Genomic DNA, 26,140 nt, shown 5'->3' on the forward strand with positions numbered 1-26,140 from the left:
AGTGACTGACATATCTGTAGAAAAGTCATGGCATGGGGCAGGTGCTCTGGTTCAGTGCATAAGCCCTTTTGTTAGCAGAAATGTGTATGTTAAAGGATTTTTAAGGTAATAATTGACATACTGAGCCGTGTTCGTCGTGTATGTTTCTTTTAAGGCTTAGTATCCTAATATATTTGGTGTAAATTAAACTCCGACAGACTTGAACTCTGGACTCTTGTGGCATAGACATTTAATTAAATCAGGCCTAACGTTACCTAAAGTCTCATGGGGGTGACAATAGAGCTGGCGCTGTCAGTGGTATAATAGAAGACACTGACTTTGCTCTTTTACAAAACTCTCGAGAAATAAAGACGTTAAAACAAGAAAGAGACTATTTGACAAACACAACAGCAACACACCTGGACGAATAATACGACGAAGGAAGCACGTTGTGGTGAGTTCTCTTGTTGTGTGTCGCTCGATATGACAGGACCACGCCCATTGTGAAACTTCGGACCAATCATCGGACGCGAGGCAGTATGCGCATGCGTAGAGTTTCCGCGCGGGAGAGAATGAAAACCCAAACAACGAAGTCATGCCAGCGATGTAACGTTAATCTTCATACTTTGCTATACATTTAAGGAATATTACGTTACATAAGAAGCCGAAATATAAGGTTTGTAAATGTTTCATAATATTCGTGTTTCTGGAAGCTTCTGTTGTGTTTAGTGTACCTAGAAATAATGCTATTTCGGTTTACTAATCACTAGCTAATACTATGTAGGATGTCGCCTTATTTACTGGCAAACACATTGTAGACAGAATGAACCATTTATAACTGCTGCGGGTAATTTAACATACGTGTTCCGTGGGCTGCATTGCACCATTACTGACTAGTTTTGAAGCAGGGCAACATGAATTTCCAAATTGTAATCTTCCTGTTGTCTTCGGGTCAAATTTGACCCGTTTCCAAAGTTTCTATATAACAAATATGGGATTCTTTCAACCAAATTGCCCTAAAATAACACGGACGGTTCCATACACGAAACAGGCTGTGATTATCCGTCAACATACATTTCTCAGATCCTAACTATTAGTCAAAACTATTTATAATGTCTGGGTTTTTTAACTCAAATATTAGGTATAATTGAATATGAATTAGGTTCATTGACCATTGTATGCAAAAATAAGGGTAAAACTATAGTGTTAATACGTTGGAATGAAGTTGGCTAAGACGATGTAACACAGAATTGGGTGATAGTTTATACTGCATGCCTCATATATGTGTAAAACAGACGGACAACACAAGGTTAAAGTTCGTTTAATAACGTTATACAAGTGAAACCTCACGAATCTCAGATAAGTTAGACAGCTGTCTGTGGAATAATGGCAGCTTCTGTTTGATTTTACACAGTTCTGATCTGTAACACTGTAGCAATACCTTGATGCAAAGTCAGAATCAGAAATCAGGCAACGATTTATTGCCTAGTAAGTATAGCACTTACGAGCAATTTGCCTTGGTTGTTGGTGCATACATGAACACAGTATTAAACATGAATATGAAATAAATAAACATGTATATAATACTTATACATATAATTATTTAACATTAAGAAAAGAGAGGCTGTATGGATTAGTGCAGGATGTGCAAAAATGTTGAGGGATGTGCAAAGGTTCAGGATATAATGTGCAAAGGACAGGCATATAGTCCAGGATGTAGGATGTGAGAGGGGATCCGGGGCCTAAGTTGTTAATGAGGCTGACTGCACAGAGGAAGAAACTGTTATATGGCGTGAGGTCCTGATGGACCGCAGCCTCCTGCCAGAGGGGAGAGGTTCAAAGAGCTATAATATACTACAGCTATGGTTAATACTGTGTATTGCCTTGAACATATAATAGGCTCAAGTTTAATTTGCTTTTAAATAGTAATCTATGTATATGTGAAATCCTGCTACTTTTTGTCTGCACCTCACGCAACACGATTATAGATGGTCCGATAACATTTTTGCTTCCCGATAACGATTCTGATACCTGATCTTGCGTATCGGCCGATACCGAGTACTGATCCGATACCAATGTGTCATATATTTTATTATGTTTTAACAACTGTATACTACTATCCCTGTATGGATGTGATATGATTTCTATCTTTGTTGTCGGTATCGGAACATCTCTAAACACGATACCTCTGTTTTGTGAACCAATCTTGTAATGTCTCAATACAATGTTTTTGTCATTCAAGGCGATACTGATTCTGCACCGGCAGCATGGAAGACGACTTCAGCCAATCCCTCACCCCACCAGTCTCTCCCTTCGCAGCAGACAGCCTATGTGAGCTGACTCCAGCCCGGCCGCCATGCTTCTGCTGCTCTGAAACAAAAGAGGACCCCACCGGAGCACTCTCCGCAGAGGGATACACTGCAAGAGGCTCCCTGAAACGGTAGAGTCACTGTCTGTCAGTTCACCGTAATCACACCAAAAAATCAAAACCAAACATATTTTCCCACTTGGAGGTCAACAGTTTTCACTGTGCCTGTTTTGTGCCAGAGAAATGGGCCCCAATGAAAACTGTTGACAGCAACATCTGTGGATTATCCTGAGTAAGGGTCAATTTTCTGGAAACATACACTGCTGTTGATTATTTTTTTTCAAAGGTCAGTTTTTGATGCTTTGAGCACTGCAAATGTCACCTCCATTGTAATAGGGTGGCAGCAGAAGTCTCAGCGGCAGTAAAACCTTAGTAAATGAAGTCTTAACTCATGTGAATGCATCCACTCTGTAGGCTGCTGTTGCGTCTTGACCCGGCCCCTGCCGAGTATGAGACAGACACAGTGGAGCTCTTTGGTTTCCCCTGGGTAACGGAGACTGCATTGGTGGAATCTACAAAGCTACTTTTTGGTCTGTTCAGGTAAGCCAAGATCTAAACCAGATCCCAGTTAAGTTTACGTTTAAAATAAACCCGGTTTTAATGTTAATCTTTGTTGCTACAACCACCCTAATCTGAAGGTAATTTTCCATGTCGGCACAAGCTTAGAAATGGAATCCTTCTTAGACAAAGCTTCGTCTTGTCTTTATTTTATTTTTTTTTACTTTACTAGAACGTATTTGTTTTTGCACTCTCCACCATTGGTCATTCACATACATGTCACTGGTTGCTCTTTGTTGTATTTCAGACAAAAGCTTTACAGGCTGGAGTCCTTGGTGCAGTCCAGCTCACATGACTTTGGTAAGCTCGTGCAATTTGTAATCCACAGTCCAGCTAATAGTTTTTATGTCAGTGTTTTGTCCACACAGCAAGCCATTACTTGCTCAGATAATGTCTGTAGAAGTGGAAATAAAAGGTACTTTATTGTCACATACACATACATGTAGCGAAATTCATTCTCTGCATTTAACCCATCCCTCAAGTGAGCGGTGGGCAGCCAATCACAGCGCCCGGGGAATGTACATGTTGTTTAGTTTTAAAATATCAAATTGCAAACAGGGGGTTTTAGCATCCATTTACATCTATAAAGGAAAGAAATCTGAATATTGAAAATTGAGTATGCTCCTTTAGACATCTCATATTATGAACTTTAAAGTGCTCATATTATGCTTTTTGGCTTTTTTCCCTTTCCTTTATTGTGTTATATATCTTTTTGTGCACGTTATAGGTTTACAAAGTGAAAAAGCCCAAAGGGACTTACCATCTCCAACAGAAAACACTGTTCACAAACTGCTCCAAACAGCTCTGTTGTAGTCCAGCCTTTACTTCAGAGACAAACGTGGTCACTTTGGAACACACGTTATAATGCTCGCCTAGCTGCTAGCATGGCACGCCCTCATACTCTGCTTCTGACTGGCTAGTAGTCCTTACCTAGGTACTGTCAGGGCACGCCCTCATACTCTGCTTCTGACTGGCTAGTAGTCCTTACCTAGGTACTGTCAGGGCACGCCCTCATACTCTGCTTCTGACTGGCTAGTAGTCCTTACCTAGGTACTGTCAGGACACGCCCTCATACTCTGCTTCTGACTGGCTAGTAGTCCTTACCTAGGTACTGTCAGGGCACGCCCTCATACTCTGCTTTTGACTGGCTAGTAGTCCTTACCTAGGTACTGTCAGGACACGCCCTCATACTCTGCTTCTGACTGACTAGTAGTCCTTACCTAGGTACTGTCAGGGCACGCCCTCATACTCTGCTTCTGACTGGCTAGTAGTCCTTACCTAGCTACTGAGCATGTGCGACTCCCAACAAAGATGGAACAGAAGTGAGATGTCTCACTCTGTAGCTAAAACAGAGAGCTCAACACACAGAGTGAAAAGAGGAGCTGCTGCAATGTGCAGTACAACAAATATATGGTGTTTTTTGAAAATTAAACCGTGAAAACCTATTCTGATATAACTTCTAAACACAATTATGAACCTGAAGATGAGCATAATATGAGCACTTTAAATCATGTTGGCTGATCAACATTACAAATAAGGAGCAGTTGGTCTAACCAGTGAGCCACAATATCAGCCAGGAAAATGGCTTTGCGCAAGGCAAATTCCTTACTAGCCAAAGACGATATAAATACAACAAACAGTACACACATGTAAGGCGATTAGTATGATTAGCTGAGGAAGCAGCAGCAACATAAGTTTAGGCCACTGCTTGGCAGCTCTTCCCTGTGCATTAAAGGGAAACCACAGATTTTACATTAAAGTCTGTTTGCTGCTACTAGCACAGCACACCCAAATCTCCGAACTAGCTGTCGACGGTCGAGTTGCGTTGTGGGCGTCAGGTTTTGATAAGGAAGAAGAACGCATGGAATGAAAAAAAAGACAATATCTCTGGTTTTTCTGGATCAATTTTTGTATCATTTTGTATTTAAACTGAATGAATAATAAAGATACATATGGGTGTAATAGTATGCTTTTCTGAAGTGACCACACTAATTAATCTGCTTGGCCTACTGTTCCAACAAATGAGTATACCATTAAGAGATTGTTCAGCTCTATTCTGGTGTTTGAGTTACGTCTGGTATCTGATACAGTGGGCATGTTTTACATAAGATTTAGGAATACTGCCCACAACATCCCTCATGTGTTGTAGGTCAAGCAGGCAGCCTCCACTATGAAGCAGAGGACCTCAGACAACAATGTGTTTCATTTCTTCAGTATGTCAAAGTCTTCGTGCACAGGTAATTCTCCATATGCTATGGCCCTGTTTACACGTACATGGTTATTTTGGAAAACGGCGACATTTCCCTTCGTTTGTGCCCTTCGTTTACACGCAAACAGAGAATTCTTTTTAAAATCTCCAGCCAGAGTGGATATTTTGGGAAATCTTTGTTTGCATGTAAACTGAGACAAACAGAGGTTTAGGCAGCTGAGAGAGAGAGAAAGAGGAAGTGATTCGTTGCTGTTGTTGCTATTTTTGGGATTGTGATTGGCTAACGTGGGCTTGAGCTTCTTGTTACACTGCCACCTACAGGTTTGGCATGCTCTTGACGGCATTGATGGCATATATACTGAAAACGTAGAGGTTCTAAATGTCCGTTTATGAAAATAGCCGGCCACGTGTAAACGTAGTCTATATCAACACCACTATCACTAATTCTGTTTTCATCTCTATCAGGGGTGTCAAACCCATTTTAGTTCATGGGCCACATCCGCCTAATTTGATCTCAAGGACCAGACCACTAAACCACTCCAGAAATATCAGAAACTTTATCTGCCACAGAGTTTCTTGTCAGCTTGATGTTGGCAAAGCAACTGCTATGACAGCGTTCTAAGTTAGGAACCCGGGAGAGAGGGGTAATATTCCGGGAAAAACTCATCTAAGATTCATGTCGTACATTTACGGAAAAAGATCTCTGATATTCTCTGAGATTAAAGTGGGAAATTTGGAATCGGAATGAATTACTTCTCTGCAATTTTCATCCAGTCATCCAGTGGGCCTGCTTGGACCCTTTGGCGTTCCGGTTCTGGCCCACGGGCCGTATGTTTGACACCCCTGATCTATGTGTTTCAATGCTGCTTTCACTGCATGTGTTAGTGTATTTGAACATGCATGTCCTTTTGTATCTGTTTAGATACCTGGAACCTTTCAGCTCCCTGGATGCAGGTCATTCACACTCCTATGAAGAGCTGGAGGCTCAGCTCCCCTCCGCTCTTCTGGAGGAGCTGTTTGGCATCACTCTACTCTTAGGACGACTCAAAGACCTGCCCGCCAACATTCAGAGTGCCTTCACCATACCTAACCCGGGAAAGGTGTGTGCGATGCATAGGCATCGGGTGCGGCTGTAAAGATGATAGGGCTTTGAAACGGCTGCAACAAAAGTGTGGATTGCGTAAATGTAATTAATTTTACAGACCAAAGGAAATAACATAAGCTGTTAGAGGCATGACTTGTTTCATAGCCCTTGCCTAAGAGTTCCCTTTACCCAGAACCTTAGTACAACGTGAGGAAATATTTTCAGTTGATTTTCCTGCTTGTTTACATTGAACCTTGGTGCTCTGTATTTCTACCACAGATATTTTCTCCCTCTTGGCATTTGTTACACCTTCATCTTGACATCCACTGGTCAGTCTTGGAGATCCTTCACCTACTTGGTCACAAGATGCAAGGTGTGTGTCTGGTACTTGCAACTGAATATATAGACAGGAAATAGACACTGAAGATATTGAAACGTGCTATGTGACTTGTATTATGTTGTAGTTTAGAGACTGATTGTACCTGTATATGGGAGGGAAACTGTGTAATAACATGAGAGTGTGGAATTGTTGCATAGATAATGCTACAGAGACACCATGTTCTCTCTCCATACAAGACAGTGAATGGTTGTACACTGACTGGTATGTAACATCTAACAACTAGAACTGTGGGCATGATCTTTTGATTTGCAGCTCACAGTCAAGGCATTTTCATGGAAACAGGCATTTAGTCATTTTACCTGTTCTTGTCTGCAGGCCAGGTGGTGTACGCCCACCAGTTTGTGAACCTGACGGGAGAGAACCTGACCGATACCAGTCTGTTTGAAGAGCACCTGTGCAGTCTGCTGTGTGACTTAACTGGTCTGGCCATAGGCAAATACAGCAAGGTGGGCAGCTGGCCACAAGTCATTAAGTTACTGTTGAGATGTACCAGCGGTATTTCTAGGTTTTTTTTTTTTTTTAGCTTAAAAAAAGCAATTCTGGTGTATGACATTTAGTTCTTGGTTGATAGAAAATTGATGGAAGCTGCGGCTAGCACAGACTGAATATGAATTTGGTATCTCATCATGCCCACAAAACGTGTCTCTCTCTCCCCCCCCAGACCATTATCCATTTTAGGGTGGAGAAGTCTCTAAAACAGCATTAGTACTGGATGGTAATAATATTAAACCATGTTTTTGCATGCTGAGTACTTGTAGTACAAAATATAATCAAACTAATTGTATAATCTTCATATCAGTGAAAGACCACTTGCATTTATGTAGAACAGAGCTGCAGTTGGGAGCTTACTCTGTTAAATAGGGGTGTAAAATCACAAGTTTGATCACGATACAATATTATATTGTTTTTTTTGGACAACGATACAATATTTTCCTGATATCTTAAAGTCTGTCATGACAATACAATTTCAATTCGATTCAGTTACATTTATAGTAGTCTATATACACGACATTCTGGGATTGCTCAGGTGCCGCCGGAAATTCCGCCTGATGTCCCTGATTTCGGCCAGGTGTCCGTCACCTTCCTCTTTCTTTGTGTTGGCGTTCTAACCTCCGGTGGATTTCTGAAGACTACGGTTAACTGCTCCTCAGATCTCTGCAGGGTAAATCCAGACAGCTAGCTAGACTATCTGTCCAATCTGAGTTTTCTGTTGCACGACTAAAACTACTTTTGAACGTACACATGTTCTACCATAACAAGTTAATTCCCGAGGCTATTTTGCAGAGGCACCGGGGCTCCGTACGGCGCTTAGCGCCGCCCAAGACGATTGTGATTGGTTCAAAGAAATGCCAATAAACCAGAGCACATTTTTCTCCCATCCCAGAATGCTGTGTGGACTAGCCAGACCCTCCTTGGCAGCGCTGTGGAGGAAGGTCTGGCAATGCAAGACTACATTTATAGCAACTCAAAAAAGCTACTAAACTAAAATATGATTTTTGAAAATGTTATTACTAAACTCTTCCAGACATTTAAATAAAAAACAAATGATTGGTGGGATTCTAAAATAAAGGGGCATCTTACAGACGATATGTATCGATATTTTCACTTTGCATCGATAATATTGGATCATTGAATTGATATATCGATCCAGATCGATGGGTCGTTACACACCTAATGTTGAATGGATCCTGTTGATTTCTAGGTGAGGCCTACGGAGGCACTGAGCAGCCATCACTACCTTTGCTCCTGTACCAAAGAGCTGTGGGTCCAGCTCATGCACCTTCTGGAATACAGGAACAAAGTGTTGCACACGCAGGTAACGCAAATACAGACATGTTCAGAGTCACACGATAATATATAGACTGTATCTATACAAAATGAACCTATGTGTGTGTTTCTCTTTAGTCTTTCTGGAGCTACATGAACTCGTTGTTGAGGCCTCTGGTCTCAGGGAAGCCAGCAGCAGAGCAGTTCAGCGGACTCCCCAAGCACTGTAAGGACCCTCTGGGATTCACATGGTGGCTGCTCACTCATGTAGCAATGTTAGGGCAGTACAGTCGCAACGGCACTGTCCAGTATGAGGTAAGAGACCGAGAGTCATTGACACCTTAAGATGTTACTCTGCAAATATTTTCTTTCACTAAAACATGCATGTAGGTGCATCTAATTCATCCAGGTAGTGGACTGTAAAGACAGAAATTCCTCACAGAAGTTGTCGTTTTGAAGACATTTTGCCTCTCATCCAAGAGGCTTCTGCAAATCTAAATTTAGTCTTGAGAATTAATTTGTCTTGACACTTTAATAAAGAATGGTGCCAAAACTAGACACGTTGGGGAAATGTAGGACTTCTTGAAGAAATAAGTGAGACTGATGATGCCTCTGCAGGCAATGTCTACTTTAGTCTTAAATAGGAATGCAGGTGACATACTTACTTACTTTTCACCCCTTATACCCATATTTACAGTATGATTTTGATGAAAAAGCATTAATTGCTGTTCAATATTGTTTTTAAATGATGCATCTTGTTTTGTCCGCAGTCACAGAAACATCTGGGGGATAATTGGACTTTTGCGGAAGAGTTGCTCAAGTTAACCTGTAACCCTAAGGTCAGCGCTGCTTCTGTTTACACGTGTATTTTTAACCTCATTGAAAAGAAATACAGTCTCCGTAGTAAATTGAACCCATCTGTGTTGTTTGTGTAATAACAGGGAGGTCTGGCAGAGGAGCAGGTCAGGATGCATGTCCACTGCTGTCTCAGTCTCTGTCTGCTGTGGGAACCGAGCACCAGTGCTGTCTCCACCCTCTGGGACTACTACAGCAAGAATCTGGTGAGCGCCAACCTTCAGAAGAAACCAAAGGAAGGAAACCAAAGGCTGTAGTCACTGATGGTGTAATGCAGATGATAAAAATTGCTCAAACTTGATATGTTTCCTCCATTTGAATTATATCTTCTACAATCAGACCCCCTTTAGCTTAGCTCCACTTTTTGACATGGTGTGTCATATATTCTTTTATTTCTTTGTCTTGGATTTTCCACTTGCTGTCATTCTTATAGTTTTGCCATATGTAAGAAAGTAAGGCGTTATTTGTGATCTGTGATCTTTAAGATTGTTATGAGTTACATCATATTTTTTGCTTTTTTACAACACACTTCCAATTCTTTGTCATGCTATTGAAAAGGTTGCTATACAATTATTGGTCACGCAGCACGTATTTCTTATAAGTTATTACCGAGACCTGTACAGTTACGTTATTTTCTGTCCCTCCACCCCAGAGTGCTGCATTCACTGTACCCTGGCTCGGGATGTCTGGCGTGGGCACTTTGTGCAAGACACCCCTGGCTCTGTTGGAGCAGGCTCGCAGCTGCTGCTCCCCCTCTCCCCTCCACTCTCCAGGACACACCCAGCTCTACCGCTCAGCCAACTCCTTCCACATTTTCCTCCGAGTGCTGGCCCTGTGCCTCTCCCAGGACAGGGCTGGTGGAGTCCCACAGAGACAGATCAAAGGAAGGTAAGTACGGATAGAAGGCTGGGAGGCTTTGTAGTTCTCGCTCCTTCACATTCACTTCCACCATGAAAAGTATGTCTCACAGCCAGGAAGTTGACTCCATATACAGCATATACTGTATAGTTTGAAGGAAGAGATAAGATAAAAAGGGAAAACATGGATTAGAGGCTGTGAAAAATGATTACTAATCAGGACTAGGCTTTGTAGCATTCCCCTTTTCCCCTTGATCTTCTAATGTATGATGTGTTTAGTGTGCTGTTTGGATTTGTGTGTATAGGTGCATAATTGCATGAATACACAAACACCATGTGTGTTTGCATACTATCATGCATTTCAGTCTTGTTTGTGTGCGTGCCAGGTGCACTGCAGTCTCCCAGTGCGTCTTTGATATTTACTCAGGCCCCCCAGTTGAGCAGGTGTCTCAGGAGTCAACCACCTGCTCTTCAGCACAAACCAGAGCCAAGAAGCCTCCTACAGAAACACACACACACACACACACACTGCACCTGCTCCCTAGAGCAGTGACATCGTGATGAGTGTGTGAGGCCACTGGATGGAGGGAGAGTGTGTGTCTTTTGTGAAGGAAAGTAAGACAGAAGAGAGGAAAGATCACAAGCTAATGTGCACATCAGAACCGAGCGCTGGACCATCCTATATCCAAGGCCGGCTGGGCGCCAGAGAGAGGCAGCCGTAGATAAATCCGCCTAATGACTTCCCTCTGTCTGGAATGTGCTCAGTAGCACTGCAGACATGGGGTCTAATTAGCTAACGAGCGTGGCGGTTAATTCGCCTTAACGAAGCTGTGTTGGTTTCCAACACGGATAGAGAGTGGAGCTTGGGTGGTGGGGAGCGGGGAGATGTGGGTGGTAGGCAGTCTGGCAACCGCCAAACTGTGCTGGGACAGGTCCAGATATCCCCCTCCACCTCCCTCACCACTACCTCCTCCCCCTCAGGAGGCGTGAGGCGTGCCCACTCTATCGCTACAGCATTCGGCAGCGCTCCTACTCCTGGCCGGGCTCTGCGGGGCACCCGCGCCGGCCGCATTAATGGGATCGACTGCGAGCATGTTGATCTCCAACGCCGGGAGTTAGGAGCATCTGCTCGCCTCCAGAAAAAAAAAAAAAAGCTGTCCGGAATAAACAAACAGACAGACAGGTTGGGAGAACACAGAAAATCCTCACTGCTGCTCCCAGCACGCTGCTTATATCCCTGTTACATATTACCCATTCATCTATTTAAATCTTCCTCCTCTCACAGTCTGACTGCATATTTGGCAGTCCTTTTATAGTCCTCTGTGGGTTTAACTAAGACGATTTCGGTGTTAACCTGGTCTTTCTCAGTTCCTCTCTCGTTTTTCTCCACTCCTTCATATCAGTCATACTTCTTACACCGAGTCTGTCTCGGTGTGCTGGCTGTTTGTGTTTTGACCCAAACAGCAGCTCTACTCACCTGTGTGGGCTGCATCTATGTTTGGGAGGTGGGGTGTAAAAAACAAAAAGTGTGGGGGGGGGTGCTCCAGCCTTCTGTGTTTTCCTGCCAGGCGAGCAAACAGCAAGCTGTGTGTGTGTGTGTGTGTGTGTGTGTGTTTTTTATTGATCTCTCTCTGGTGTTGCAGTAAATTGGTTTGGCTGTAGAGAGAAGGACCAAGCGCCTACTGCTGTGTGTCTGAGTGTCTCTGACATTTAACATGATCTTTAAAGGCATTTCTCCACAGTGCCCGCAGGATCTAACAGCGTGCTGGGGGTGAGAACCACCCAGCACGCTGTTAGATCCTGCTTACTCCCTCTCTCGCTTTTTCTTTCTCTCTCTCTCTCACACTCTCACACACACACACACACACACACACACACACACACACACACACACGGGCAAAGGGGCACACTGGGCAGCCCAGCCTGGAGCTGAGACAGCGATGGAGGCAGGTGGTGGGATGCACGGTGGGGGCAGAAAGTTCAGTTAGTCAGCATTTAAAGTCAGAGGTTTCAAAAGAACAAATCACCTCTGAAGAGTTGGTCAGTGGAAGTAAAGAACAATTGAAATTTGATTTTTTAAAACAAGTCAACCATAGGGTTGGGCGATGTCCCCTAAATTGGCAGTTGACGATGCTCACAGTAAAACATGGCGATGGGGCAGTTTTTTACAACTTGACCTACTTTCATTTAGCTAACTACGGTGCAGTAAAGTCAATCGGATGTCCGTGATCTGTGTAACGACAGTACAGTGGGACGTTTGCCTTCAACAGAGCGACAGTTATAACCTAATATACCATCATTACTGAGATTAAACTACATTCTCGGTTATGTTTGCACTGAATAACGCATTCAGTAAACAGAAACATAACTCTTGCAGCGCACATGAACAGATGCACAATATTAGCTCGCACATAAAATACCACCCTCGTGAATTAGCCTACTGTTGCTAACGTACATTCATAAATCCTGCATAACATCGTCCCATACCTACAGGACATCAGACTCACTTATTGATGTACGCACACAGTAGTGTCGACAAACTTAGTCCAATGAGGGGAGAAAGGAAAGTGTGATAGCGTTCCACGTTAACCCTTTTTTCTCTCTGGCTCGAGACCGCTGTGTCCAACGGTACTAGCAGGTAGAGCGAGTAGAGCAGGTAGAGGGGGAAAAAAGTAGCTTCCACTTAAGGGGCCCATCTTGCACCCTGCGCAGCACAGCGCAAAGCCCGACGCAAGTGTCTTTGCTAGTTTAAGACCGACGCACTTGTCAATTTCCTGTCCAGCGCCCGCGACTAGGATTAGTGTGTGTCTGACAGGGTGGGGCGCGTAGCATCACGATGGTTGCTCTCCACGATGGACGATGATATCGTCAATCGTCACAACCCTATTCAACCATTTTGTTGCCCTGGATTAAGTGATATTGTGAAGAGCAGACACTGTAATCCTGAACACGTCCCTGTCTCTGACCACTTTTTCCTCTAGCAGAACATCTCTTGTGCCACATTTTTTTAAAGCTTTGTCTCCTCCTCTCTCTATTGTTCGCTTGTGTTTCCAGGATTTATTCCAAGTTCTCCTCAAAGAAGATGCAGGAGCTACCAGAGGCAGGCCTCAAGAACTTCCTGCTGCTGTTTCTGGTGGTGGCCAGGCAGGTGGAGCTGGAGGATGTGGCCAGCAGAGCCTGTGAGCTGCTGGGTTTCCTTCCCTCTAACTGCCCCCCCGGGCACCGCACCTTGGTCTGGAGGGGACAGCTGTCGCTGCTGCTGTTGTTCCAGGTATCGTTTGTCTGTCAGGCACACAGCAAAAGCTTTTTGTCGATGCACAAATTCCACCAGTTGAAGATGTTTTGACATCACCTGATATTTTCTTCCAGGAGAGGGGTCTGGATGTTGGTGCACAGGCCAGCTGGCTGGCCTCCTCCTTTAATGACACTGCCAAAGAGTTCTACAATAAGACCACCGAGGTCTCTCGCAGACTTGCCCTCTGGGGGCCCCTCGGCTCATACCTGGAGGGCGTGGCCGAGGTGTTCGAGACGAGCGCCAGTCTCAACCTCTCCGAGGAAAGGCTGCTCAACGAAGGGTTTGATTGGTTGTTGCCTGCCTGCCGCCTCTCAGAGCTGAATTCTGCCCTGGGCTTTCTGCAGATCGTCCTCGCCCAGCTCAGGTGAGACAGCTGGTGTAAATACTACCAGTATCTCTTACTTTTTCTCAGTTTCCCTCATTCTTTTCTTTCCCTGATAACTGCTCCCTCACAGATAGTGGACACATTCAGACAAATGTTTTCTGGCCAAGGCCATGCTAAGCCTCTATTAAAATCTGATAAGCGGCTACAGCAGAATAGAGGGATCTCTTCTGCTCCTCCCAACCCAGCCCGGACTCCACTCACTTCTCATACTGACAATAGGTGGATTGTCCTGTCAGCAGGAATGAGTGTCTTTTAAAGGCCCTGTGTTGCGTTGAGGCCCCTGTTAGTCTCAGCAGACCTAGTGGCCCCCATGTCACCCTCACCAGGTGCTGGTGAAGCTCTGTGTAGAGTTACAGGCCCAAGGGACCCGCCGTGGACCCTCCTGTCGTCATGGGGACGGCGGCAGTGCTGTGAGCGCGTTGAGAGACTATGGTCAGTAGGGCGTCAGGACGGGTTCAGTCGTAGGACACGGGTGTTCGTTACACGAGCAACCCCAGCTGAAGGCCAGAGAGCCACAGCTGAAACAGTGTCTGTTTATGTGGGGAGGTAGAGGTGGGAACAGAAGGGAGAGGAGATATAAATCAGGTGAGACTGCAACGGAGTGAGGAATGATGTGTGAGCCTTCACTGTAGGTTTCCAGTCAAATCTGGTGTTAAAGAGTTGAGTATCACCTTGCTCACCAGCTTTTTAAGTCTTTAACAATCCTTTTCCTTTCCAAAGAACCATAATTATCGTAAGTAGTATAGCAAGTAGTACTTACACTTAAATTAATTACCTAAAGTAAGTACTTTTACACTTTTTGAATCGCTACACGGATATGGTCCAAATGGAATTGAAATCTTGGACAATGGCTAACAGAACTGGTCCAACTGTAGTCATGTTGGCAGCGTTAACACAAAAGAAAAGAAAAGAAACCAGGTGTAATGACTGCCTTCATGAAAGTCAAATCAGGGTTGGGAATCGTCCTGAGTTTCTGTACCGATACCACAAGAATAGTTTTTTGATACCTTACTTTTAGAAATAAAACAATTTTTTTCTACAAAACCCTTATTTTCATTTCAACAGAAAAAGACGAATCTAAACAGTAGCTGTTAGGGCTGTGCAATTAATCGGAATTTTAATCGCGATTACGATTTTCTCCTAACGATCACAAAAACAGAGTAATCGAGAAAATGATTATTTTGCACAGTACATTTTGCAAGTAAACTCTTATTTTATCTTGTGTTCTGAGCGGGAAAATGTTAAGGAAAATCTCACAGTTCAAGGTATTTACACTTTTGTCACTGTTTTTTTTCCCCTCCATAATCGAGCAGCCCTGGTAGCTGTACAAACACATTGTTTAAATAAAATACAGTCTAAAATTGGTAAAGTTATTATAAAGCTGCATTAAGTGACTTTATTTGGCCAGTTGGGGGCAGCATAGCGAGCTGTAATGACAACATTGGAATTTTATCACCTTATGAAGTTGTTATGGCAAACTGTTTCCCATTTCAGTCATTTGGAGTCATGTGTCTGACTATCTGGTCAATGTAAACTTAAACCTCACTCTCCTTTAGGCTCTGTTTTGGTCTCCACCAACTTCTGAAGGAAATATTTGGCTCTTGAGAAGCTAAATGCTTTGTTCACCAGCTAGTCGCTAACTTTGTCTGTCCTGACAATGAGAAGAAAGAAGCAAAAACGCTCCATAGAGCCGTAGGGGAACTGCAGAGTTGGGCGATAATTATCTGGGGGTACATTCGCTACGAGTGACAGCTTTCACATGACACATTTCATTAATCGTTTCATTTCCGTTGTTAATATGAAAGTATTGATTGGAGCCACTTTAAATCAGAAATGGTGATCAAAGGTTAGGTAAAGAAGAAAGCCAATCTGAGCCAACATTCAATGCCAAATTTAGTACATCTTTTGATAGTCAGTGCTGCATACACATTTCAATCATTTTCAAAAAGTATTGAGCTTTCATTGCCAGCACTAGTAAGTACATATTTCAGGTTTTGCTGCATTTCTTAATATGCATGTGCTTTCTTAAATAGTTTTCACACCACCAGGGATATACTGGGGGCTTTACTAAGCAAAAAGTATTACTGTCACTTTATACTTACACTGCCTACAAAAGGTTAATAAATGAGCTTAAACACTAGAATAAGGACATTGTAAAGTTAAGTGTTACAGTGCCCTCTGCCTGATTCATGTAGGTGTATGATTGCTTGATTGCCTACACACACACACACACACACACACACACACACACACACACACACACACACAAACCTACACACCTGCCCAGACACCACAAGTGAAACACTAACCTAAGTGTACTCTCTCTTACTGCCATCACATGGTATCTCGTTAGCTTTGCTAATTCCCAAACTTCCTATCTCAGATCTCGGGGTTGGAGGGCACACATTTGCACATTAATGGCCAAGAAGAGAGAGAAGAAGAGAATTCCCAGAGGCCCTCTGTGTTATGGCCTGGACCACACTGACCCATTTAACCACATAACAAAATACCATGTTCTCTCTTTCCAATCTGTCCTACCAAATTAAACCTAATTCTTCGGGCTGGCAATTCTCGGTATCTCTTTGTGATTAATGCCTTTTCTGTGACACAATTAATGGGCAATTATGTAGCCTGGCAAATTTAGCCTGTGCATCATTATGTCTAGTGAGAGCCGTGTGGAATCTGCACACATTAAGAGAATTATTCTGCCAATGGCTGAGGCAGTGGAGGGTCCGAACATTCACTCTTGATAGCCATTGCCATGGTGCTGAGGCAAGAAGCCAGTCCCAGGCATAATTCCTCAGTTTTATTCCTTCCCATGACCCTCTACTGTGGGAGAGTGGGGGTGTCGCTGGTTGATGAGGTGAGCTGGCATTGGCACACCACATTGGATCTGTTTTTGGTACAAACAAGTAATCCCCCATCTCCTTGGCTTGATAAAATACCAGCCTCCCTGTGAAGAGTTTTCCTTTTACCGGATACTGCGCCTTTCTTTTCAAAGTCAAGGACAACTGCTGTTTGGTTACTTATGAGAAATGTAGTAACAATTACACCTTTTACACGTTTTACTTTTACAATTACACTTTAAATTAAAGATATATAAAACAGAAAGTGGACATCTATTAAATGTGGCTTGTGCCTGGGTGTGTGTGTTTGTGGTGTCTCTGTCATTATTAGGATGCTATATTTTATTGAATGTGTCTGGATATTGGATGCAGCTGGGGGAAGGGTTAAACGGGGTCCGTAATTGTGTGTGTGTGTGTGTGTGTGTGTGTGTGTGTGTGTGTGTGTTTGTGTGTACACATTCTAAGAAGCCGCAGTAAGGAGGATTAAGTGGGGTCTCTGATGATGTCTTGTACAATGAGGGTTGATGGGTGTGAAAGGCCCATTCCGCAGTAGTAACGAGACTAATGAATTCAGACTCTAATCGATTGTCTCAGCTCTCTCTGGATTAGATGCAACCTTGCTGGAAGGGAAGGCACTGCTAAGGTGCGTGCGTGTATGTGCGTACTATAGCAGCAGACCAGAGTGCGTGGTTAAGAATGGGATAGAAGGGGGGTTACTAGTTCCTCTGTCCTTTCCTCCTTCCCCAGCACACCTCAATGCCGCTTCCCCACACCCCCATCCGGGCGGATGAGGGGGACAGGAGGATCATCTCCAGTCTAAATGAGATTACAGCTTCTTCAGCTGCTTATCTGGGCTAATGCCAGCCACTGTGGGGCTGCTGTAGCGGCTGGGGCCAGGGCCAGGGATGAGATGAGCCAGAAGAGCCAAAGTATAGTTTGTGTACAGGGGATCAGCATTAGGCTCCACTCTATGCCTATAATATCCTCCTCTCCTTCCCCACCTCTACCTCCACCCTGCAGCGCACAACCGCACCCAGTAATCCCCCAGGAGAGAAGAGAGGGAAAACACATGAAGAAGGAGTGAAAGAGGGAAAAAACAGGGGGGAGCAAAAAGGATTTAAGAAAGTAGAGGGCAGAGTTGGATGGTGTCGTACACAAGAGGGAGCGCTATGTTTGGATTTCGTTATCGGGACAGATTAGTTTATCTGCTTTCTTTTGTGTATGTGTGTCTGTGTCCTTCCAGACGGGTCCATCAGCGCAGTGTCCAGTCAGCACCCGCCGTGGCTTGGGCTCCCGGTAACAGCAGTGTGGTGAAAGAGCGCCACCTAGCGGTGGCAGCGGCACTCTGGGCACACTTCTTCCCCTTCCTGCGCAGCCTACGCCTCTCCCAGACCCCTCCGGCACAGCTGGCAGATGCCGCTGCAGGTCAGTAACGCCCACTCAAAGGAAAAATAGACACTGAGTGGAGGCAGGAAAGGGCTGCAGATGGAGAGGGTGGGGGACAGCAAAGTTAATGCCAGCATTTTGGATTAAAGCAGATCATTTTAGGGTCAGTTTGGCAGAGAGAAGAACATTAGTAGTTTGGGAGGAGGATAAGATGGTTTAAGGAAGAGAACATGGTACTGGACTAGTTAGTCAGGACACATGCCTACATTCCTTACAGTGCACTTTAATCATGCATGCATGCATCATCTTTCTAGCAGTCTGGCTCAACGCATGTACATTGCTGGGATAAAGCCTGACATTGCACCGAATGTCCCTCCCCGCTCGCTCTATATCGGCTACTGGGAAGTAGTGCTGCCCAGGACGGACAAGGACAAGCCAGTGTTTTTTTTTCTTCCTCTATCCCAGAATAGACAGGCAGTGTAGCCAGACCATACTCCAGCGCTGACACAGCGTTGTGGAGATAGGAGATTTCTACTAATAATTTTCTCTTCCTTTAGGCTTCACCCTGTTGGCCTTTGATCTGCCGAGCTCTGCCCCCCAGGACCTTCAGCCCAGCCCAGTCCTGTCCATAATGCAATGCTTTGGCTGGGACGACGTGGTTCACCCACTCCTGGTAACTCGCTACCTTCCCCATCTGCTCCAAAACAGGTACCGTTGGCCTTCGAGATCTACCCTGTATGCCTTTACCTCGATCACAAAGCATTTTCATCACATCACTCCCAAAAGGAAAACATGAGGTCAGTCAGACAGGGATGAGGTACATGTTAGAACCTGTCAGCTGTCAGGCTTCATCGTGGTACATGCCACTTGACAACATTGTTTTAGACTAATCCTGTAGGTATATTTGGTGGTATCTAATTAATAAATTAGACAGTGAGTGTCCTTGGTATTATCAAAATAGGTTTTAATGAAGAAATTGCTCCCATGCCTCTAAACAGAATACAAAATGTAATGCAGCTTCAAAATCACACTCAAGGGTACAAAACAACGGGACTATTTCAACCCTCGAAGGTCCTCTTCAGACAGCGCCAAGTGATGGTGCTACACCTGAATGTAAAGCCAGAACAAGGACACTCCTCGTATTGATTGTTTAGAAGCAGCAGCCTGCCAAGCCTCTATTCCCTACACTTTGAGCTGTTAGCAATTTGTCATTTATAAAATGAAGTAACGGTTTTATTCTTATTTAATTTTATTAAATTACCTTAGAAAGGCTTGTGACTCGGCATAGACCTTCTCCTGTCAGAATACCAAAAAATATGACCACTTCAGCACAATGAGAGCAAAGAATGTGAATTTTACCATTGACATTAATGTTGAGTGTGCTTGCGTATATGGCTAGTTGTCCCCTTCTTTTTTCAGTCACATGCGTCTTTCTACATATTGTGTTGGTCTTTGTTCATCAGGAACTTGCCACTCACATATTGAGCCCTTAACATTTCTTCACATCTTCATCAACAGTTAAGATTGGGAAATTTAATATTTGTTTAGATCTACACACATTACATTTGTGTGAAATGATTCTCTGTCTCTGCCTTTCCCAGCGAGCTGGTGTCCTCACTAAGCAGTGATTCTGCCGCTGTTGTTTCCGGTTCGGCCGAAAGCCTGTCAGTAAGGGCCTGGTTCCGCTGTGTTCTGCAGCAGCACCTTCACAAAAACCCAGATGGGTCTGACAGCAGAAAAGGTAATGCAAGAAAAGAAATTAACCATCCCTTGGACACCAGGCAGGATTTACTTTGATACAGGTGTATAATGGAATTCAGAGACCGTAAAGGTTAGGGAATCAGACAGGAAGTGTCAGGATTTCTTTAACTCCTTCCACCCTGAACCCAAACTAAAAAAACAAGCAATTTATAGTCTGTCCAATGGTGTGCAGCAACAACAGATTTTAGAAATGTTGCTGCACTCAAATGTAGATCCTTAAGCTTCTTGACCCTAACTTTGCTCTGAATTGAACGGATTTTGTTGCATCTTTTTGTGAAGAAAAATCTTGTTACCTTTTACCAGTTTGTCTTGTATTAGGGATGAAGGGTCCATTATTATTGAAATCACCAGTGTTTGTGCCTTCATTGCTTCCAGGCCGGGCTGCGGAGGAGCAGCTGTGTGAACTGACCCGGCTCGTGCTGAGACTTCCTCAGGTGGACGGTCTGTTGCAGAGAGCGCAGGGCCCCCAGCCCACAGCCACGGGGCTAGAGCCCACTGCAGCCCTGGAGATTTTTATCAAGGTAACGCATGCTCACAGGTGTCAAATACACAGAGTTCCTGTAAGATGTCTACGATTTACACGTTAATGTCCCTGAGATGTAACCCCTTTCCCCAGTTTATGCTCAGCATACTGTATCTTACATCTGGAAATGCATCCCTGGCCCTGCACCTTCACTCAAGTCCACACACACGTGCATATCACTGTCATAGCTAGGGATAGAGCGATCATCGGGCCGTTTTTTGGCAGTTTGCAGATTATCTGTATCGGCGTTTTATTTGCCCGATAAAGTTGATGAATTAAAAAGTGTTGTACTTTGGCTCGGCTGCAGCTCTGTGTCTGTCCCTCTGCTTCAGTTTCTGACTTAATGTCCCGCACACACACACACTATCTGACTATCTGTTACGGTGTATTACGGTGTGAGTTTCAAATTTATAAAAAGAATTGCTTAAAGCATTTAAACAAAGTTTTGTGTTGGAGTTTGTAACATTCCAAAATCTTAATTTTGACTTAAAGAGTTTCATTTTCACTGTAAATGCATATGGGTTCCAAATATCGTTTTCATTACCTACTAATAATCGGTATCAGTATCGGCCTTGAAAAACTAGTATCGGTCGATCATAGCAGCCTGCTGTATTTACATGAAGATGTTTCCATGCATTTATATTTTCTAACCTGCTGTCTCACGCATGGTGTCAGGCCGTAGGCAGTGTGTACAGTGGACTGCAGGCGTTGTCTGAGCGTTCAGCCATGGTGACCAGAGCCCTGGACTACATAGGTGACATCCTGAAACACATCAAACCCTCTCTGGTCAGCAAGAACCAGGAGGGACTGCAGCTGACCTACTGGGCTCTTGGTAGGTGCACAGCCCAAATACTTTAAACACATTATATATATTATTATACAATAGACCAAGCTTCAGGAGCTTTGTTTCCTTATTTTTTACTGTGGCCCGAGGCTAAGACATTAGTTATATTAGAATCATTACAGTTGTGTGTCTGACTCTGCTTTGTGCCTGTTTGATTCAGGCTGCATAGTGAAGCACTGGAGCCCCCTGCTGGCCACATCTAAAGCCCAGCAGCTGCTGTTCCGTATTGTGGACGGGCTGCTGCTTCCCCACAACCTCACACAGCAAGACAAAGCACTCAGGGACAGCCTGCCTCTATATTTACAGGTTAGGACAAACATATACTGCACATTGTACACGCAGCAGGCCCAAAAGTGTTTGGTGTTATGAAAGAGACCTGAAACCCGAATCGAAATCCCTTTCGTCACTCACCATCTGTAATTTGTTCAGTGTTTTTTTTATTTGTTATTCCTCCGACAGGGTCTGTCAGTGGCTTCCAGCGTGTCTCAGTCGCAGGGCGCCTACCTGAAGCAGCAGCTCCGCTCTGTTACCCGCAGGTATCTGGACCATTTCCTTCCTGCCTCACCTTCCATGGGCATCATTGCCAACCACCCAGTGCTTCTGAGTGCCTGCGAGGCCAACCCAAGTGCCCGCGGAGCAGCGCTGAGGAGGACCATCCTGGAGGTGCTCTGGTAGGTCTCTAGAACCGGGGGTGCGGTTTGCCTGTCATGGCCTCACAACCACCTGCCAAAATGCAACGCGTGCAATGTGTTTCATAGTATAACAGGGTTTCTATAAAAGGGTCTATAAAAGTCTTAAAAAGTCTACAGTTTCAAAATCAAAATGTTAGGCCTTAAAGAGTCTTAAATTCGCTGAAGTATTGTGTTCTAGGTCTTAAATAATGTTAAACAGGTCTTCATTTTCCTACGTCCATGTAACGCTGCCTCTAATGCTCTCTTTTGTTTTAATTCCGTGGTGTTGTAGTTATTCCTTTCGCTAGTCCAAATATAATTTTGCTGTATGGGGAAGTGCAAGCTTAGCGATACTTGCCTTGAAAAAAACTGAATTTAGGGTTTTGTTGATGTTGTGGTAAAGGTCTTCGATTTCATTTATAATGGTCTTAAAAGGGATTTAGATTTCATATTTCCTTGACTCAGTTTTAATCCTAATCATCCAGGACCTAACCACATTCTTGTTGATAATGATTTCTTGCTTTCCGCTAGGTTTGTCAGAAAACATATTTCTTAAACTTTGCCATTTTTTCTTCAGAACTAAAAGTTATTGGAAATGTCCCTTTCCAATGTTACAGTGAGAGCTTCCTGCAGTTCAAAGGTCATGCTCCTCCGCCTCGGCTCGCGGCTCTCCTGATGTTCCTATTGGAGCTTCTGAGGCGAAACAGTGACTCAGACCCCGCCCTCCTCACTCTGCCCCTCCCCTCTCTGCTGCGCTGTGTGATGCTGGTCAACGAACCGCAGGGTACGGTCATGCTTGTGCATATACACACAAACTAATCCGAAGCTTATCGTTTTTCTACATTGAGGGTTAGTGCCATCCAGTTTTTGATATAGAGGGCATCCTTTGGCTCATTTGGTACCTAGTGTGGCTGGGATTGGTCCTCTGAATTGACCTTGCACGGCAGCTGGATTCTCTCAATATCTCAAGATCAAGTGAGAATCCATCTGGTCAGGCTCCACCGCGGCCTGGCCAATCAGCATCCTGCGAAGAGCAAAGATGGGCACTGAAGGCGTTTCTCGGTGGAAAGGCAGTTTTTTCTCCTGACAGGCTTCGGCGAGAGTTTGATCGACAGATGGTTCATCCAATCACCTGCCAGGAATTTTTTTTGGAAAGAGAAAACGGGTTCCAATAACGGCTTCTCAGATGTTTCTGTGTGACCAACCGTCTGACGCGTCACGTTACCTCAGAATTTCCTTGTTTAGCAATCTGGCAGAGAGAAAGAGAACTTTCAGTTATCTACATAACCAAAGTTCTCTGAGTAATGTGAATCTCACCAGACCATCTTACCTGCTCATGTATAGTGTGGAAGAAAAAGTTCTCTCAGGTCCAAATCAGTGGCAGGTTCAGATGAGGGTTGTTTACAGCCACTGTATACGACCTGAGAGAACTTTTTCTTCCACACTAGAAAGGAAGATGCGTCATGGTGTCAGCCCAGTTTTTAGGGAGAGGGTCTCTATATTCCCTCATACTCACGACATTGCTTCTGAAGATGTCAGACAGGAAACTGTTGGCTACTAAAAGGACCACAGCTCAGTAAATAAACTGAAGTTTTCTCAAAAGCAGTGATGACTTGTCTTTCTATGATCACATGTATGTTTGTCTGTATGTATGACTGCAATTTTGATTCATAACAGCAAATGTTAGTCCTTTTTTTCCCTCAAAGTTCTCCAAAATCTTTCCAGTTCTGCATTTGCCGCAACTTCTCTTAGCTCCTATCAAAAGAAGCTGTAGTTCTAATACTTAGTACCAGCGAGATGGTTGCAAACATGTCCTTAATGCTTACAGTTGTCATCAATCCTCACTTTGGGGCAAATTATACAGAAAAACCAATCCCGTTAGTTGGAGTGATCACTGAAGGGCTGTCTAATGATATCAGTGTGTGTGTTGTTTTTATCCTGTGCAGTGAGGAAGACGAGCACAGATGCCTTACAGCTTGTGGTGGAGCGATGTGCCGCTGCGTCTACAGAGGGACCGTGTGACCAGATGATCACTGTTTTACGGTAATTGAAAATAATGTCTAGCAATAAAAATCTGCACCTGTATTAGAGGTGTGTGGCGTTGGATGCTCAAACCTTGATACCAGCACTGTAGGCACAGAGTAATACTATATCAATATATTACAATAAAGCCTATTTTATCCTTCAGTGCTTTTACTGTTTGTGTAATCCCAATGCCCCTAGGTCTTTTGTGGAGGAGAATGAGGGAGTGTACGACAGGCAGGTATACAGTGTCCTGGAGACAGTGGCTGTTTTAGATCCCTCTGTGGTTCAAGCTCTCATACCCAACCTGTCTGTCAGTCTGAGAAACACCGAACACAAGCGAGGACTGGGCAGGAACATCGCCTTGAGGTGAGCAAGCACATGAATCACATCGTGGAAGCCACTTAGACAGCATTCATGGCCTTGAACTATTTTTAAGTTGTCTAGACAATAAGCAGGTGTTACGCACAGAACTGGAAATATTCTGCATTTGTAGGGCTGGGTATCGGAATTCAATACATTTTAGGCACAGAACAAATTGCCCCGGAAGTATCGAGTATCGGAAAAATGCCTCGTTATTAAATACCCGCTTTCAGTGCCTAAGAAGTAAATCTCATCAGCGTCAGTGAGCCAATAAGCATGCAGCATGTTTCTACCAAGATCTAATAATGCTGCTGATTGGCTGTCTAATATTACATGTCGCAGAGACACGCAGGAAAAATTCTACGTTACGTAGAGAGACTGGGCTCACGTAGTAGGAGCTGAAAAATAAATAAAATGGGTACCGGTATTGGACATTTTTGAACGATACCCAGCCCTATGCACTTGTATGCTTTATTGAAGGTGTCTACTAAAGAGACTGCTCCATCTCTCTGCCTAACAGGAGTGCATATAGGAAGTTGCTGTGCCTCCTTGGAGAGAGTGGGCAGGCTGAAATAACCAGCCTGGAAGCAGACTGAAACCTTTTTCACCAAAGAAAACCAGCTCCAGGACCTGTCACCTGCTCCAAGAACCACTTGTTAGTCATACCAACATCATGTTTCTGTGCTCAATTTCTTAATGTGGTCATCAGAAAAGTACAGTGCTTCCTACAAGGGTATACTACAAGATATTCATGCATTTCATTAGCTGAGTTAATGTTAAAACCTCACCTGCTGCTGTAGTGCTGGAAAAACAGCATAGATACACAAAACTGTGAATATTTCAAAATGCCTTATCAGCTGTACTTTAAAGAATGCCTGTAAGCATAATATCAACCAGGTTGTATATAATGTACATATTGTAACGAAGGTGACGCTTTGCATTTTGGCAGATGTATTAATAATGAAATAAAATGTGACAATAAATATGAATATGCTCATATTGGTGTGTCCACCTTTTCATTTCAGTTCTATAGTGAGGAATGCGAGCACTGACTATTTGTGCTTATACCATCAGGTGCTGGATCTGTCTCTACTCGGTTGGCACTCTGAATTACAGATTTAATGACAGTTTAAAAAAAAAAAAAGCAGAGGAGTACTGTTTGTTCCAATTCTCTCTCGCCTTTCCAAGTCGCAGCAATCTCTTGCAATCCGGCTTCAGTTTGCACCTAATCACATGAAGTCTCCCTCCTGTCTCCTACAATCACCAAGTCCCATTTTCTGTCATTGCTAGTCATTTTCCAGCCTCGTCAAACTGCAACGCATCCCTTCGTCTGAGCGTCTCTGCTGTACTGCATTCCTTTTCCTCCAACGGTATCGGAGGCGGTTGGAGAAGCAAAAGAAAGGCAGAAGCGATGCTTTAAATTAGTAATTAGTTCTCTGTCGCTGCTAGATAATTCACCTTCTTCCCATCATAGCTATCAACAGTCTTTTATAAAATACATTCCAGATGGATTCATATAGCTTCTTTATTCTGAAAATGTGCCATATATTCTTTCAGACCTGTTATTTTTGGACAGAAGAGGGAAGGGCAGAGAGACATTTCCTTTCTTTTGGTCAAAGTAGATTTTGTTTTTGAAAATCGGCACAACGAAGTGTTTTTTATAATATATTATACACACTTCTTTGGAGAACATTGAATAAGATATTCTCTGAATGATGGCAGACATTCATTTAAACATAAACAGTCTTAGGTCCTGAGCAATCACACTCACTCACATGTGTCACTGCTGATTTTTTTTTTTTTACACTTATTTGGATTACAAAATGACATGGTTGTTTATGCACTAATGAGCTTGAGCTTCAGGCTCTTGACATTTGTCAACCCAATCTGTAATTTCAAAAGACACGCGAGTCAATGAGAAAACGGGCTTTGTCCTCTACAGTATATCTTGAAAAACTGCAAACCTG

At 43.8% G+C, this 26,140-nt stretch overlaps 1 protein-coding gene across 1 annotated transcript; it reads left to right on the forward strand.

Moving 5' to 3' along the window:
* Window positions 1-544: 544 nt before the first annotated feature.
* mms22l (MMS22-like, DNA repair protein) lies at window positions 545-25,198 on the forward strand. Its single transcript, XM_078253712.1, has 26 exons — window positions 545-655; window positions 2,222-2,419; window positions 2,762-2,887; window positions 3,153-3,205; window positions 5,055-5,142; window positions 6,037-6,214; window positions 6,478-6,571; window positions 6,914-7,044; window positions 8,301-8,414; window positions 8,504-8,680; window positions 9,136-9,204; window positions 9,307-9,426; window positions 9,873-10,108; window positions 13,132-13,348; window positions 13,447-13,736; window positions 17,847-18,028; window positions 18,547-18,697; window positions 19,591-19,730; window positions 20,126-20,271; window positions 20,949-21,105; window positions 21,278-21,423; window positions 21,577-21,788; window positions 22,406-22,572; window positions 23,735-23,831; window positions 24,012-24,179; window positions 24,694-25,198. The coding sequence occupies exons 2-26, from the start codon at window positions 2,247-2,249 to the stop codon at window positions 24,767-24,769; spliced, it is 3,708 nt and encodes a 1,235-aa protein (XP_078109838.1). The 5' UTR covers window positions 545-655; window positions 2,222-2,246; the 3' UTR covers window positions 24,770-25,198.
* Window positions 25,199-26,140: the final 942 nt, after the last annotated feature.

The sequence above is a fragment of the Sander vitreus genome, chromosome 6, assembly GCF_031162955.1.
Source record: "Sander vitreus isolate 19-12246 chromosome 6, sanVit1, whole genome shotgun sequence".
In the NCBI taxonomy this organism is placed as follows: Eukaryota; Metazoa; Chordata; class Actinopteri; order Perciformes; family Percidae; genus Sander; species Sander vitreus.